Genomic DNA, 11627 nt, shown 5'->3' with positions numbered 1-11627 from the left:
TTCTGTCGGGTCTCGCACGGAGAGCTGCTTTACCGGAGTTGTGCTCGCCGCTCCGGTGACACGTACAACGCAGCGCTGAGTAAGGAACCGTCCCCCCGTCTTACTCTTCGCAGCCTGTAGCAGCTTGACCCCGTAACCGAGACGCGTTGGTGCCTGCCTTTGAATGGCCTACAGCAAACAGCACCGCTCTAGCCTGGGCTCAGGATCTCACCTTCCCGCGCACGTACATAGCGATAAACGGCACGTAAGCAGGTCGCAGGAGAAGCACAGGGAATTCCTAGCGAAGAGCCGATAATGCAGTCCGATCTACGCACAACAGCCATTAAAGAGCTCTCCCCGGCAGGAGTCACTCACCTATGTGGCAGTTGTACATCCAGATGCGCTGCCCATCGTATCGGCTCCTGCATTTCATCACGTTGTTTGAATAATCGGATTCAGCGACTTCGTAGTTTGGGTTGATGACAACCTAGGGAGCGATGGAGAGACACAGCATACAGTTATTTAAAGGGGGAACTGGCTGTGACACTTATCAGTCAGACAGAGACAGAATCAGCTTTTTCATTACACCATAATACATTTTTAACAGAAAAGAACCTAGCTTGTTTTGCAAGGAGACAAACTACTTGATTAAAGCCAGCTTAAGATCACACCTTCCCCCATGCACGAAGATATACCCTCAGACACCTCTACATTGCACAGGATAGCAGTGCAGACAAAAATAATTCCTCTTCGCTTCTCTCCAGTTCAAGTGGCTGGTTTTAGAACCAAAGAATTCCCCCCCACTCCACCCGCTTGCACAAAACAGGCTGTAGGCGCGGTATTAACTCCTCATGCGAACACCGCAAGGACAGCACCATTTAATCCCTCAGTGAAGCGCGCGTTGCTTACAAATGGCTCAAAAGCGGGGTACAGGATGCCGGCGGGATGCTGTGCACGTATGCAACACGACACGTAGCGCCGGGCATGTACGGCGTTGGCTGTCCCTGCGTTGTGTAGGACTATCGCGTAGTAGCTGGACGCGGATTCCTTAAGACCCTCATCTCTAAGCTGTGGTTATTGACACTGATTTTCACTTGGTGAAGTATCTGGTAACGCTTTGTCATCCTGGTAGGTAATTCTTTTAGGTATCCTGGGAATATAACCTCTTTGTAATCAGTAGTTTATGGCGCTCTCGAAGATGTACAAATAAGCTAGTTACGTTCTTGACACCCCTAACGGAGGAGATAAAAGCAAGGGCAGGGTCTCACACCCTCTTTTCCTCCCCTACCTGGAAGAGGTAATCGCCTGGTGGGACATCGGTAATATCGATCCACTGGCAGTCGATGTCGTGACGGTACACATCCCAGCATCCAACTGTGATGCCCTGTTCGCCAAAATTGGCGCATTCGTACTGTTTTTGCACATCTAAATGAGAACAGTCAAAGGCACAAAGCGTTAGATTCACGGCGAGTCGGGCTGGGAACTGCCCACCCTCAGACACGTCAGAGGAAGGGCGAGTTGTTCGCCAGCTCCCACAGGCAGCGATAAGCCACAGGCACAATATTTGGGATGAGATTTAATACAGCAGCGTCTTGCTCAAGGCCTTGTATTGAAATACGCGTACTGCTCAAGTGGAGAGGGAGCTGCCACCTTCCACACCTCATCGCCCAGAGGCACGTTTTGGAATTTCACACTTTACAGGAATTGGAAAATGCACACTTAGGTTTTCAGAGCAGCTCAGAGTAAGGATGTAAGGAGCTGAGCTCCGAAAACCTCAGCACGTGGGGCCTTTGGGGATTCTCCCATACCCGCAGAGACCACTCCATACACACATACCCTCAGGACTGGTTTCTGGCTCCTTCAGGCACGTTCTAGCCCTGCTCAGGCCAGTCACCTGTGTGGGGACAGCAATAAATTCCCAGCACAAAGGGCTCTGGCAAATATACCTGCTTCGCATTCCGTGTCTTCCAGACAGAAGCTGGCTTTGTGTCCTTCAGCCACCTTTGTTCCGTTGAGGTTCAGTAGATCATAGTGGGTAAAAACCTCCATGCTGTGGTAATGCCTGCAGGGCACAGACAGGGAGAATTAGCTGGAGGGAAACCGGACACCCCTTTAATTGCCAGGCCTAAAGGGCTGCACAGCAGCCCCAGCGGCCAGGGCACGATGACTTGGGTGCGAGTAGCCCAGACTCGACTCTTCGGGCCGTTGCATGCCTCCGGCCAAGCATTTCACCTCCCAGCCCCCTCCCCACGGCCACGGGGGTCAATACACGACAACACACGAAGTGCTCCGGGCCAAGCGGCGCTACAAGGGGAAGAATGAGAGAAATCACAGCCAGGGAATATTCCCTTGGGCATAATCTACATGGCACCGTCACCCATGCCGCCCACCCGCTGGCTCCTGGCCCGGATATTTGTTTCTGTATCAAGTGCTAAAGCTGTTCCAGGGGAGAGCCTTGCCCCAGCCTTTATAAAACACAGGGTGATCCCACAGTGGCAAGGGTGGGGCGGGGAATCAAAGCCATCATCAGCCAGATCATCGCCTGTAGTGGTCCTGTCATTTACCAGCCCAAGAAATATTTCACCTGCTCCTTCACAACAGGCTGCAAACGGAGCTGGATGAACCCAGGCCGGCAACCTGGCTATTCCTATTTATTTTTAAGACGCAGAATATAAACTTATTGGCAGAAAACTAACAACAGATGGAACCAGCTTCTCTCAGCGCTTGCTCCACTCGGATCTCAACAACCTGGCAGCTGGGCTCGCAGACGATACGTTTCATAATATTAAATGGGGAAGCGTTAGTGTCAACTCAGCCTGAGCTGGGCTATCAGGAGCGCTCCGGCACGGCCGGGCACAGCAACAGTTAAGGGGGAGCACGCAGTCTGGGCTGTAACCCCTTAACTAGCAAAGTTAAACCACGGCAGGGTTTGGGTGATGGTGAACTTGGGAACTTGCCTTTTTCTATGCCGCACTGTCGGTTCAGCAAAAATTTGAGCCTGTGCTTTGGTCCAGCTGAAGTCCGTGGGACTTGCGGAGCAGGAAGCGGATGGAAGTACCCGATTAAAACACAGCGCGTGCTCCACGTGGTCAGGGCTGGGCGCGTAAATGGGGTCATGCTGATGCAACACGTTGAATTTGATCCCAGCTTTGGAACGGGGAGCAAACCCACAGCGCAAGCGCATTGCGGGGAACAGGAGAGGGTCCTTAAATCCCTGCACATCTGCCCCAGCCACGGGAACGCTGCGCTGACCACACCAGAGCCCGTCTGTGTAGCTCAGCTCTGAGGAGCAAGGCAACTGCATGGAATTCAAAAGCCATTGCTGAAGAGTTAAAAAAGTGCAGAAATCCTCTCCTTTCCAGCTGTAAAACTAATCATGACTTAAAAACTTCCAGCCACCATTACTGGAGCATCGCTCTGCAGACATATTGACAGATAAAGGAGGAGCAAGGAGGGAAGGGGAGGAAATTTTCCCTCTAGAGAGTGGGTTTCTTCTTCCCTTTTCTTCTTCCTGCCTTTCCCCTAACCAAATAAAAAAATAGCCACCTGCCAGAAGTTAATCACATTTCTCTCCCTGCTACAGGTCTTTCCCATTTTTGTTCTACTTCCACATCAAAAGCTTCCACAGAAGCTCCCAGTGGTGGAGCGAGGCAGCTAGGAGAGAAGAGGCATTCTGCAGCACCCGAGCTGTTGACTTTGAGGCTAATTTGGCTGCCCCTGATAAAAGTTTGAGGCTCTCAAGTCTGACTCAGTTTCTGAAACACGTCTGAATCATTCAGAGAGGTGTTTACATTCTGGTGTTTACAGACTGGAAAGATTGAAGAGGATCCGAGTTCATCTTCCTCCATATAAACAGAGCCCAGTTTAAAGCACACAGATGGCTCTCAGCCTCTGATCCTTTCCCAGTGTCACCGCACTTACACAGTCCCTCCCAAAGAGCTCCAAGCACCTTCCTTTTTAACCAGCCTGCGACGTGCTCGAAGCCTTGCGGTACCTACGGATTCCCCCAGCCCCTTCCCCGCAAGGCCAGAAAGGCAGACGCAGTGCACTGGTCCAGGTTTCCTCCTCCCCTAAACATACCTCTGCCTATTGACCTCGGGTTCTGCGCTGCCGAGGTTTCAGCTCCGCTCGTGCCTCCGACTGCAAGCGTTACAAACCGACCTGTCTGCAGGGGAAGCGGCCAACACGTGCCCCCCACCACGACCTGAAGCTTCAGACTAGTGGCGCTGAGGCGGCACTACCTACGCGCCTCGCCTCGCTCACGCTGCTGCCCGCCGCTATAAAGGACTGATAGATTTGAGAATTTACTGCTCTAATGGTTTCGCAAAGCAAAAGTCTTACAACAGTGGCAGGACAGCAGCTGTGCACTGAGGGTTACTTAGCTCCCTTTTACCCCAAATCAGAGAAAATCAACCTTGTAACAAGCCATCGTTTCAGGAGCGAAGCATCTGGGATGGCTTGGTTCCAGCTCTCTTTCCTCCCCCTTGATTTACTTTGGCTGAAACTGTCAGCTTCCCCCGGAAAAACAACGCCTTTATGGGGGTGAATTTACTGTTTGTCAAAAATAAGCACAAAACAACCTCCCAGCTGTGCATGGTTTAAGTGGAGTCGAGATGCATTTAAAAAACAAAAATAAAGTGGGATTACAGCATGTTCTTGAGTCCTTTCCCAGGTGAGGGAAGTAACTCAGATGGCTGCATCCTTCTACACACAGTGGGCTCGCAGGCACACGCTTCCTTCCGTACATACGCGTACTCCCATGTATATACTGCCCGTGCATATGCAGCTCTCCCAGCGAGAGCTCCACATCGGTCTTGTTCACGTACCGGGTCTTAGCTATAACTCCTACTGTGAGAAGCGGGTTTCTCTGCTGCCCTAACACACAGCCCGGCTCTGCAGCCGCGGCTCCCGCGGTTCGGCCCTCTATTCCCGTGGCAAGGCGGTCGCCCCCGGGCAGCGGGAGGCGGCACCGGTTGCGTAAAACCATTTTCGTGGCGCTCACCGGTGGCAGTCGTGCCAGACCCAGGCGTGGCGGCCGTTCTTGGGGCGGAAGTCGGACTGCCCGTTGTTGTGGATCTGGGAGGAGAAGCGCAGCAGGCGCCGGTACCCAGAAGTGACGGAGGTGTTGACGGCCGAGCTGGCCAGGCAGTTCTCCTCGAGCGCGCACTGCAGCATGAACATCGGGCGGTCCTCCAGGTAGGCCGTCTGCTCCACCAGCTCGGCGTTGAGCACCAGGTCAGGGGCAGCTGGGCAGGCAGGAAGGTTTGAAATTAACTGATGGGCTACTAAGAAAACCCCACAAGTGTCTGCCAGAGGTGGAGGCCAGCCCCTTTCTTGCACTGTATTTCTCAGCCCCATCAGCAGCAATTTGCCACTGTTTTGACATACCCAAGGCATAGCACGGCCCACCCTGCTCCTCCTGTGTATCTCAGGGCAAACGCTTATGCCAAAATGAAATAAACCCCGAGTTACTCACTCTCCGAGCAGGACACGCCAGCACCAAAGCGACCCCCTCCTCTGGGACAGGAGACATCGGCTCCATCGTGACGACAGTGGGCCAGGGACATCTCTGTCCCCGAACACTTGACGCCGCTCATGACGACGTTGTCAGCGCTGATGTCTCCGTGCCAGTACCAGGTTTCCTGGGCAGAAGGGCAGAAAAAGGCGTTTCAAGGACTGCTGGAGGAATATTCATCCCCCCGTAACTCGCGTTCTCCCTCCGGGGAAGATCAATGCAAGAGCCAACGCTGTCAAGGAGACAGATGTTGCCAAAGGATGCTGGAGCAGAGTAACTCGGGGAATGAGCCCAAGCCGGTTTAAGCAGAAGGCTGGGACTGGAATTAAAACCCAGGCTGACCATGTTCCCTGCCCTGAACATCTGACCAGCATTAAGCAAATCTCTCTCCTTGTTTCTGAGCTGGTTTAAATCTCTGCTTGTTTTTAATCCAGCTGTAAAATAACTTTTCCACCATGTTCTGCCCATCCAGCTGATGAATTCATCCTCAGGCTGTTATAAGTCATCTAGGCTGTGCCTTTGGGAGAGACACCCAGCAATTAAACCACATCTGTCTCATGACACCGGTGCACTTGGGAGGGCCATGAGTAATGCCAGAGGGTCTGCTTGCATGAGGAGGGGAGGCAGAATTAACATCCATGCTGGAAATGCCAGCGGAAACAAGGTATTTGAGGAGTAGCAGGTCTAACGGGGTCAGCATCTCTTGGTTCTGAGGGGGGGACTCACAGATCTTCAAACCCTGCTCCCTACTCCTCTTCATCACCCAGTTTTACAAAACTTGTGGGAATGACAGAAAATTAACTCACAGCATAACACCACTCACAGAACTGAGCGTGCTAAACCCTGATGAAGCTGCAACTGCAAAGCTTGGGAGAAGGGGAGGGAAGAAAGAAGGGGAAAAAAAACCCCAACAGATCTGTTAGTGTCAAAACTGGGAGCACGTTTCCAGGAAAAGAAAACCCATCTGTACCATTGCTTCCATTGCAACAGGCTGTTTGTTAACCCTGTTAGCAACACTCTCTGCACACACACACACACAGAGGGCTGCCCTGTTCTACACAGTGTAGCTTTATGCTCGTGTAGCTGGTGCAGCCGGGATATGCATAAGGGCCTTTTCTGTTCTAAATACCAGCAGTCTCGGCTAAAGGAAAAAATGTCGTTTCTTGCTGGACTCCCAGGGCTATGTCAATAGAGCCAGGCACTTGGAAAGGCCAGTGTTCAAGGTACGTGGCTATCCTCAGCTCTTGTGCTCTGCTCGGCAGCTACACAAGCAAATCAGCTGGAGGGACCGGCTTGAGCGCAGGGGGTTGCTACACCAGTGGCACAGGCAGCTCCAGCCTTCACCTCCTGGGTGTCCAACCCCGGTGCGTCCCTCGGGGACCTGCAGATCCCCCCTCTGGCCGCGGATAACCGTTACGCTGGTTGGAATCTGCCTGCCCACGAGCCCAGCGTGTCCTCCTGGATCCCGGCTTGGTCACTCCTTAAAGACAAACTCATTGCAGGGCTGGGCTCTCCAGGCAGAGCATTAACCACCCGTTTCTGCCTACAGCCCCCCCCGCTTTCTCAGTAGGGAACCCCCGGCCCCGAGGATGCTGACGCTATCAGTCATTTCAGAGCCGTATTGTTCCTCCCTGCACAAAACCAGCAGGCAGTCAGCAGAGATGTTAATTCTTACTGGGTTTATCGCTGCAGCCCAGCAGAGCTGGCTGCCTCCGAATGCTGAGCGGGCCAGACACGGCTCAAAAATACAGCAGAGCCGACCAGGCTGGGAGAACGGGGGCAGCCTCCGCTCTCTGAACCACATTTTACTTGTTTGCCCGAGTTTTTGATTTCCGGAAATTGTTTGGGTAAAATAGTTTTCTTTCCAGAACTGATCTAAGGCTGTTTTCTGTGTGCGGGTTTCCATCTATATAAACACACATGAAGCTTATTTATTCAGTGGCTGTTTGAGCCTAAGTTTGCCCAAGCTGCTGGCAACTGTTGATTCTCGGTTGAAATGCCTCAAAGGGGCTGCATTTCCAGAGCACAGCAAGACAGCAGGCTCTGGCAGGGGATTACTTTGTCCTAGGGAGAAACCAGTTTATTTTAGGAGCCCAAATCCCCATTTTCCTGGTTTCTGGGTACCTCAATAAAGGCCCAGAGGTTATATATTTCCTTTCAAAATCTACCATTACACCTAGGTCTGCCTGCTCCTCTTTCACCTTGTGATGCTTGAGGGATGTATCAGCACAGAAGAGTGTCTTGCACCAGGGTTACTGGTCTACACCTACTTACACCTGATGCCGATTTATCCCTCTGGAAGCTGGGTGGGAAGCTGTTGCCCTCCCTCCTTCCAGCTCTTACGGTTGCTGCTTGCTTTCCTCCAGCCAGCACAGCAGGCTGCTGCTCACTGCACCAAAGAGCTTTGCCGGGAAAGAACGCTTTATTCCGTTGTGGTTATCCCAAGCTTGTTAGTTGGTAGCTTTTATCCCTTTCTGAAGTGCCATTCTTAGCCGTGTGCGAGCAGGGAGGGTTTGGGGCATTTGTCATTAGAGGAGCAAGAAACGTGTTCAGCTCCGCCACGTGCCAGTGTACGCGCCGCGCTGAGAAGTAACTGGAGGAGCAAAATCAAACTGTTTTTAAGTGATTTGACACCAGGTTAAACTTGGCTTCCACACTTCAGTCAGCCTGAGGAGCTCAACTCCCCACTGACTCAGGGTGGGCCAAGAAACTGCGTGTAACCACCAGCCCAGGCAGGGCTAAGGGAATCAGGCTTCCCAGGAAATCTGAGCCCGCAGCAGTATGAAAACAGCAGCTTTGCCCAGAGCTGCAAGAGCTGTTTCTGCTCTGAATTTCCCCCAACAGCTGTTGTGCAATGAGGTTTAACCTTCAGGGTCTCTCCAGCTAACGCACTGAAGCTGAATGCTGTGGTTTGTGGGTCTATTTTTTTTTTTTGTAAGCAGCCTTCCTCCTCCTCCAGTAGCCCATACCCAACCACACACATGCCACCACATCCGAAAGGCACGCACGGGAGGGCACGGGGTCTCACCTGGAAGGCGTGGCTGGCGAAGCCCAGCCCCAGCTGCCGACACACCACCATGGCCTCTACGGTGCTCCAGTTCTCGCTGCAGACGGTGCCCCACTTCAGAGTGCCGTTGCGCTCTGCCAGGACCTCCACCCGGCCCTCGTAAGGGTTGCGGCCGCCACTCAGACGCAGCTGCAGGGCACGAAAAGTCATATGTCAATAAACGTCATTGCAAACTTTATAGGGAAGAGGCAACAGCTGGGCAAGCAACGCTCGGGGTCTTCTCAAGGCTTGTGGTTAAAGTCACTGAGCCCAGAAACCTCAGCTCAGCTGCTAGCGGGCCGGCTGATGCAGTTTGGTTCTTCATCTCCCACCGCGGGCTGGGAGCAGCCGCGCCAAGCCCAGCATCTGAAAGTGGCCCGTACCAGCTGCAAGAGCGTAACACCCCCTGTGAAAGCTTCCCCCCCTCCGCTCCCTTTGGGCCTTTGGCAGGAGCATTTACTCAGAGGGACCCGTGCCTGCTTTGCAGAGTTTTTAAGCTCCACGTGGCAAGGACGCCAGCAGCTCCTATGTCAGCAGCCACCCGGGTACCACTGAAACGAGCCTCAGCCAAATCCCATCACAACAGGGACGTGCACCAGCTTTACAGGGCCACTGGACTGCACAGGTTGCAGCTGAAGAGGCACTTCACTCATTTATAAGCCCCATCACACTGGGAGGAGCTCAAAGCTCAGTACAAAAAGGGAGCATCATCCTTATTTGCCCTCCTGTCTAACACAATCCAGATGTTAAAATCGAAATTGAATAGGCATGGCTTAGGTAAACCGACTCCTAGCCAGAGGCCCTGCCCTGCCCAGCAAGGGAGCAGAGGATGCTCCAGGATGAAAACACCTCGCCGCACGCTGGCTCGCATCCAGATCACTTGGTTTCTCACCTGATTCTGGAAACCCATCGCTGGAACGTTGCACCTCACAGCAGCGTCTTCTTCATGGTTACAGCCCTGCGACTCTGTGTTGAATTTGCAGTCCGTGACTGATTTTTCAAAGCCCGTACAGTCAATTTCGTTTAGATGAATTGGACCCATGCCTTGGGGAAGAAAGGAAGGAAGGAAAAAAAAAAAGAAGAGGGTTCTTACCTTCTGTCCCTGCTACTGTGTGGTCAAGAAATACCCAATAACGGTTTATTAATACGTTGCAGACATCACACTAGCCTCTAGCATTCAAAACACGGTAATCCTGAAAAAATTCCAGTGATTTATTGTAAAAATAAAACAAAAAGCTGCAAGAGTATTATTAATAATTGTACCGTTAAATTCTTTCCAATAGTCTCTGCGACTCAAACACAAGAACCACAGAAAAAGCCAAGTTTCCGTTGTTACATAATTTACAAACTTCAGCTGGAGGAATTTGCAAATTCCGACCCTTTTGGCTGGGTCTGTATGCTGGAACCTGCTCCCAGTCAAGCCTTGACATTTAAACGGGACAGAGACATGTTTGCTGGGACAACAAAACATTAACGCCACAGGGACGTGCGAGAAGCCAGCGAAACAGCTCTGGGGCAGGTGCGCGTTACAGACCGCGGCACCGCCGATGGAAACGAGAGCGCGAACACCCCCTCGTCCGGCAGAGAAGGCTCTCGAGCTGCCGGGAGCCAAGCCGAATAATCTGGTTCCTCTCTGGGCAAGTGGCAGCAGACAATTGTCACTTCCACCAGAGAGACACAGCAAGAGGAGAGAGGCGCATTCGAGAAGGGAATAATCCTGCCTGTAAAGCCCTCGGCTCCTATTTCCAAACTGAGCCCGAAACTGGTCAGAAAGAAGTTTTGGGGGGGATAAATCGGGGGTTCCAGATGATGATTTTCATCACAGAACAACCACCAGAGCCTCTCTTGGAGCCCATGTCATCCTTGAGCAACTGCTGATGGAAACACACTGGGTAGTGTTGACAGGAGATCCCTGCAAGCAGCAGATGTAGAACCTCTGCTCTCCAGCAGTTTCTAGGAAGCTTTCAGAGGTGGGAGGCTGACAATAAACACACTTCTGAAGTTTGCTGTCGACGTGCTCTCTCCGGACTCGGCACAATCGGAACGCTGGCAGACGCTGTGCTCCGACGCGCGGGCGCTTTGCTCCCCGGCAGCCCTTGGCCGGGCACTTGCGAGCCGCCGGTGCGCCCGTCCCTGGTCAGCAGCCAGGAGCAGCGCGGTGATGGTGGCGATGAAAGACAACAGCCACAGAAGGCGTTTCCAAGAAAGCAGCATCCACCCGCTGATACCCTTCACCAGCCCTTTCCACCAGCTGGAAGATGTTGACCAACAGCAGATATAGGAACTGGTGTTTGGAGCTCCCCTGGTCTGGGAGGGCTGCCGGAGGCCACGCTGGCCCATCTGGGTAACGGAGGTAGAAAAGCAACTGGTTTCTTACCGTTTCTGACAGCGACTGCTGATTCTTCATTCCTGCGACACTATTCTCATCCCAGCACGAGCGATGGGGGCTCTGCCGAGCCAGGGCGCTCTGCCTGCCTCAGAGCATTCAGATCAGCAGAGGACAGAGCACGGAAACGACACCCTGCTGCTGGCTCCGTTTCTTCATCCGCACCCAGAGGTGACACAAGTTTCCCCGAGGTCAGGCGGCGGCAGAACTGCCAACCGTGCTCTGGCCGACAGCCCCCCGGGCGCACGCTGCCTCGCCACGAGCCCCCTTTCGCTCGTGTGGGATAATCGCTGGAGGTGGCTTAGAAATTAAACTTATGTTTTTAGGAAAGGTACAGCGTTGGAGAAGCTGTCGGGGTGAAGCGCAGCCAATACGTGAGGAATCCATTCCGCAGAGGTTCCCCAGTAACCACAGACGTCGGCAAGGCCAGGAGACCTTGGCGCACTGACTCCAAGAGGAGTTGTCCGGAGGTGGAGCGGCGCGGGGGCATCGCGGCCAGGCTCTGCGATAAATGGGAACTCGAGGTACCCTGGAGCTGGTGCGCTGCGTATTTGCTACCCTGGGCCAACAGGCCGTCATACTGGTGACAAAATGCTGTCCTTTTGGTGAACTTTGCTCATTGTAATATCATTATAACACCAAAACACACCTCCATCCCAAAGGTTACCCGCCTCTAAGGTGCGACCACCCCTCACTGGGCA

At 53.0% G+C, this 11627-nt stretch overlaps 1 protein-coding gene across 4 annotated transcripts in view; it reads right to left on the bottom strand.

The window, feature by feature from the left end:
- LOXL2 (lysyl oxidase like 2) overlaps window positions 1-11627 on the bottom strand; it is a 56667-nt gene that overhangs the window by 4936 nt on the left and 40104 nt on the right. For all 4 annotated transcript variants that reach the window (XR_010376215.1, XM_064472718.1, XM_064472719.1 and 1 more), the window contains 7 exons: window positions 9433-9584; window positions 8523-8690; window positions 5456-5621; window positions 4982-5225; window positions 1926-2041; window positions 1268-1404; window positions 355-466 (listed from right to left, as the gene is read on the bottom strand). Coding sequence is in view for 3 of the 4 variants with exons in the window: in XM_064472718.1 (XP_064328788.1) it covers window positions 355-466; window positions 1268-1404; window positions 1926-2041; window positions 4982-5225; window positions 5456-5621; window positions 8523-8690; window positions 9433-9584 (1095 nt within the window). In the remaining variant the exon portion in view is untranslated. The remainder of the gene's footprint in view (window positions 1-354; window positions 467-1267; window positions 1405-1925; window positions 2042-4981; window positions 5226-5455; window positions 5622-8522; window positions 8691-9432; window positions 9585-11627) is intronic.

Source organism: Phalacrocorax carbo, chromosome 24, assembly GCF_963921805.1.
Source record: "Phalacrocorax carbo chromosome 24, bPhaCar2.1, whole genome shotgun sequence".
In the NCBI taxonomy this organism is placed as follows: Eukaryota; Metazoa; Chordata; class Aves; order Suliformes; family Phalacrocoracidae; genus Phalacrocorax; species Phalacrocorax carbo.
The sequence above is the reverse complement of the archived record's forward strand: the minus strand, read 5'-3'. Positions and strand labels throughout refer to the sequence as shown.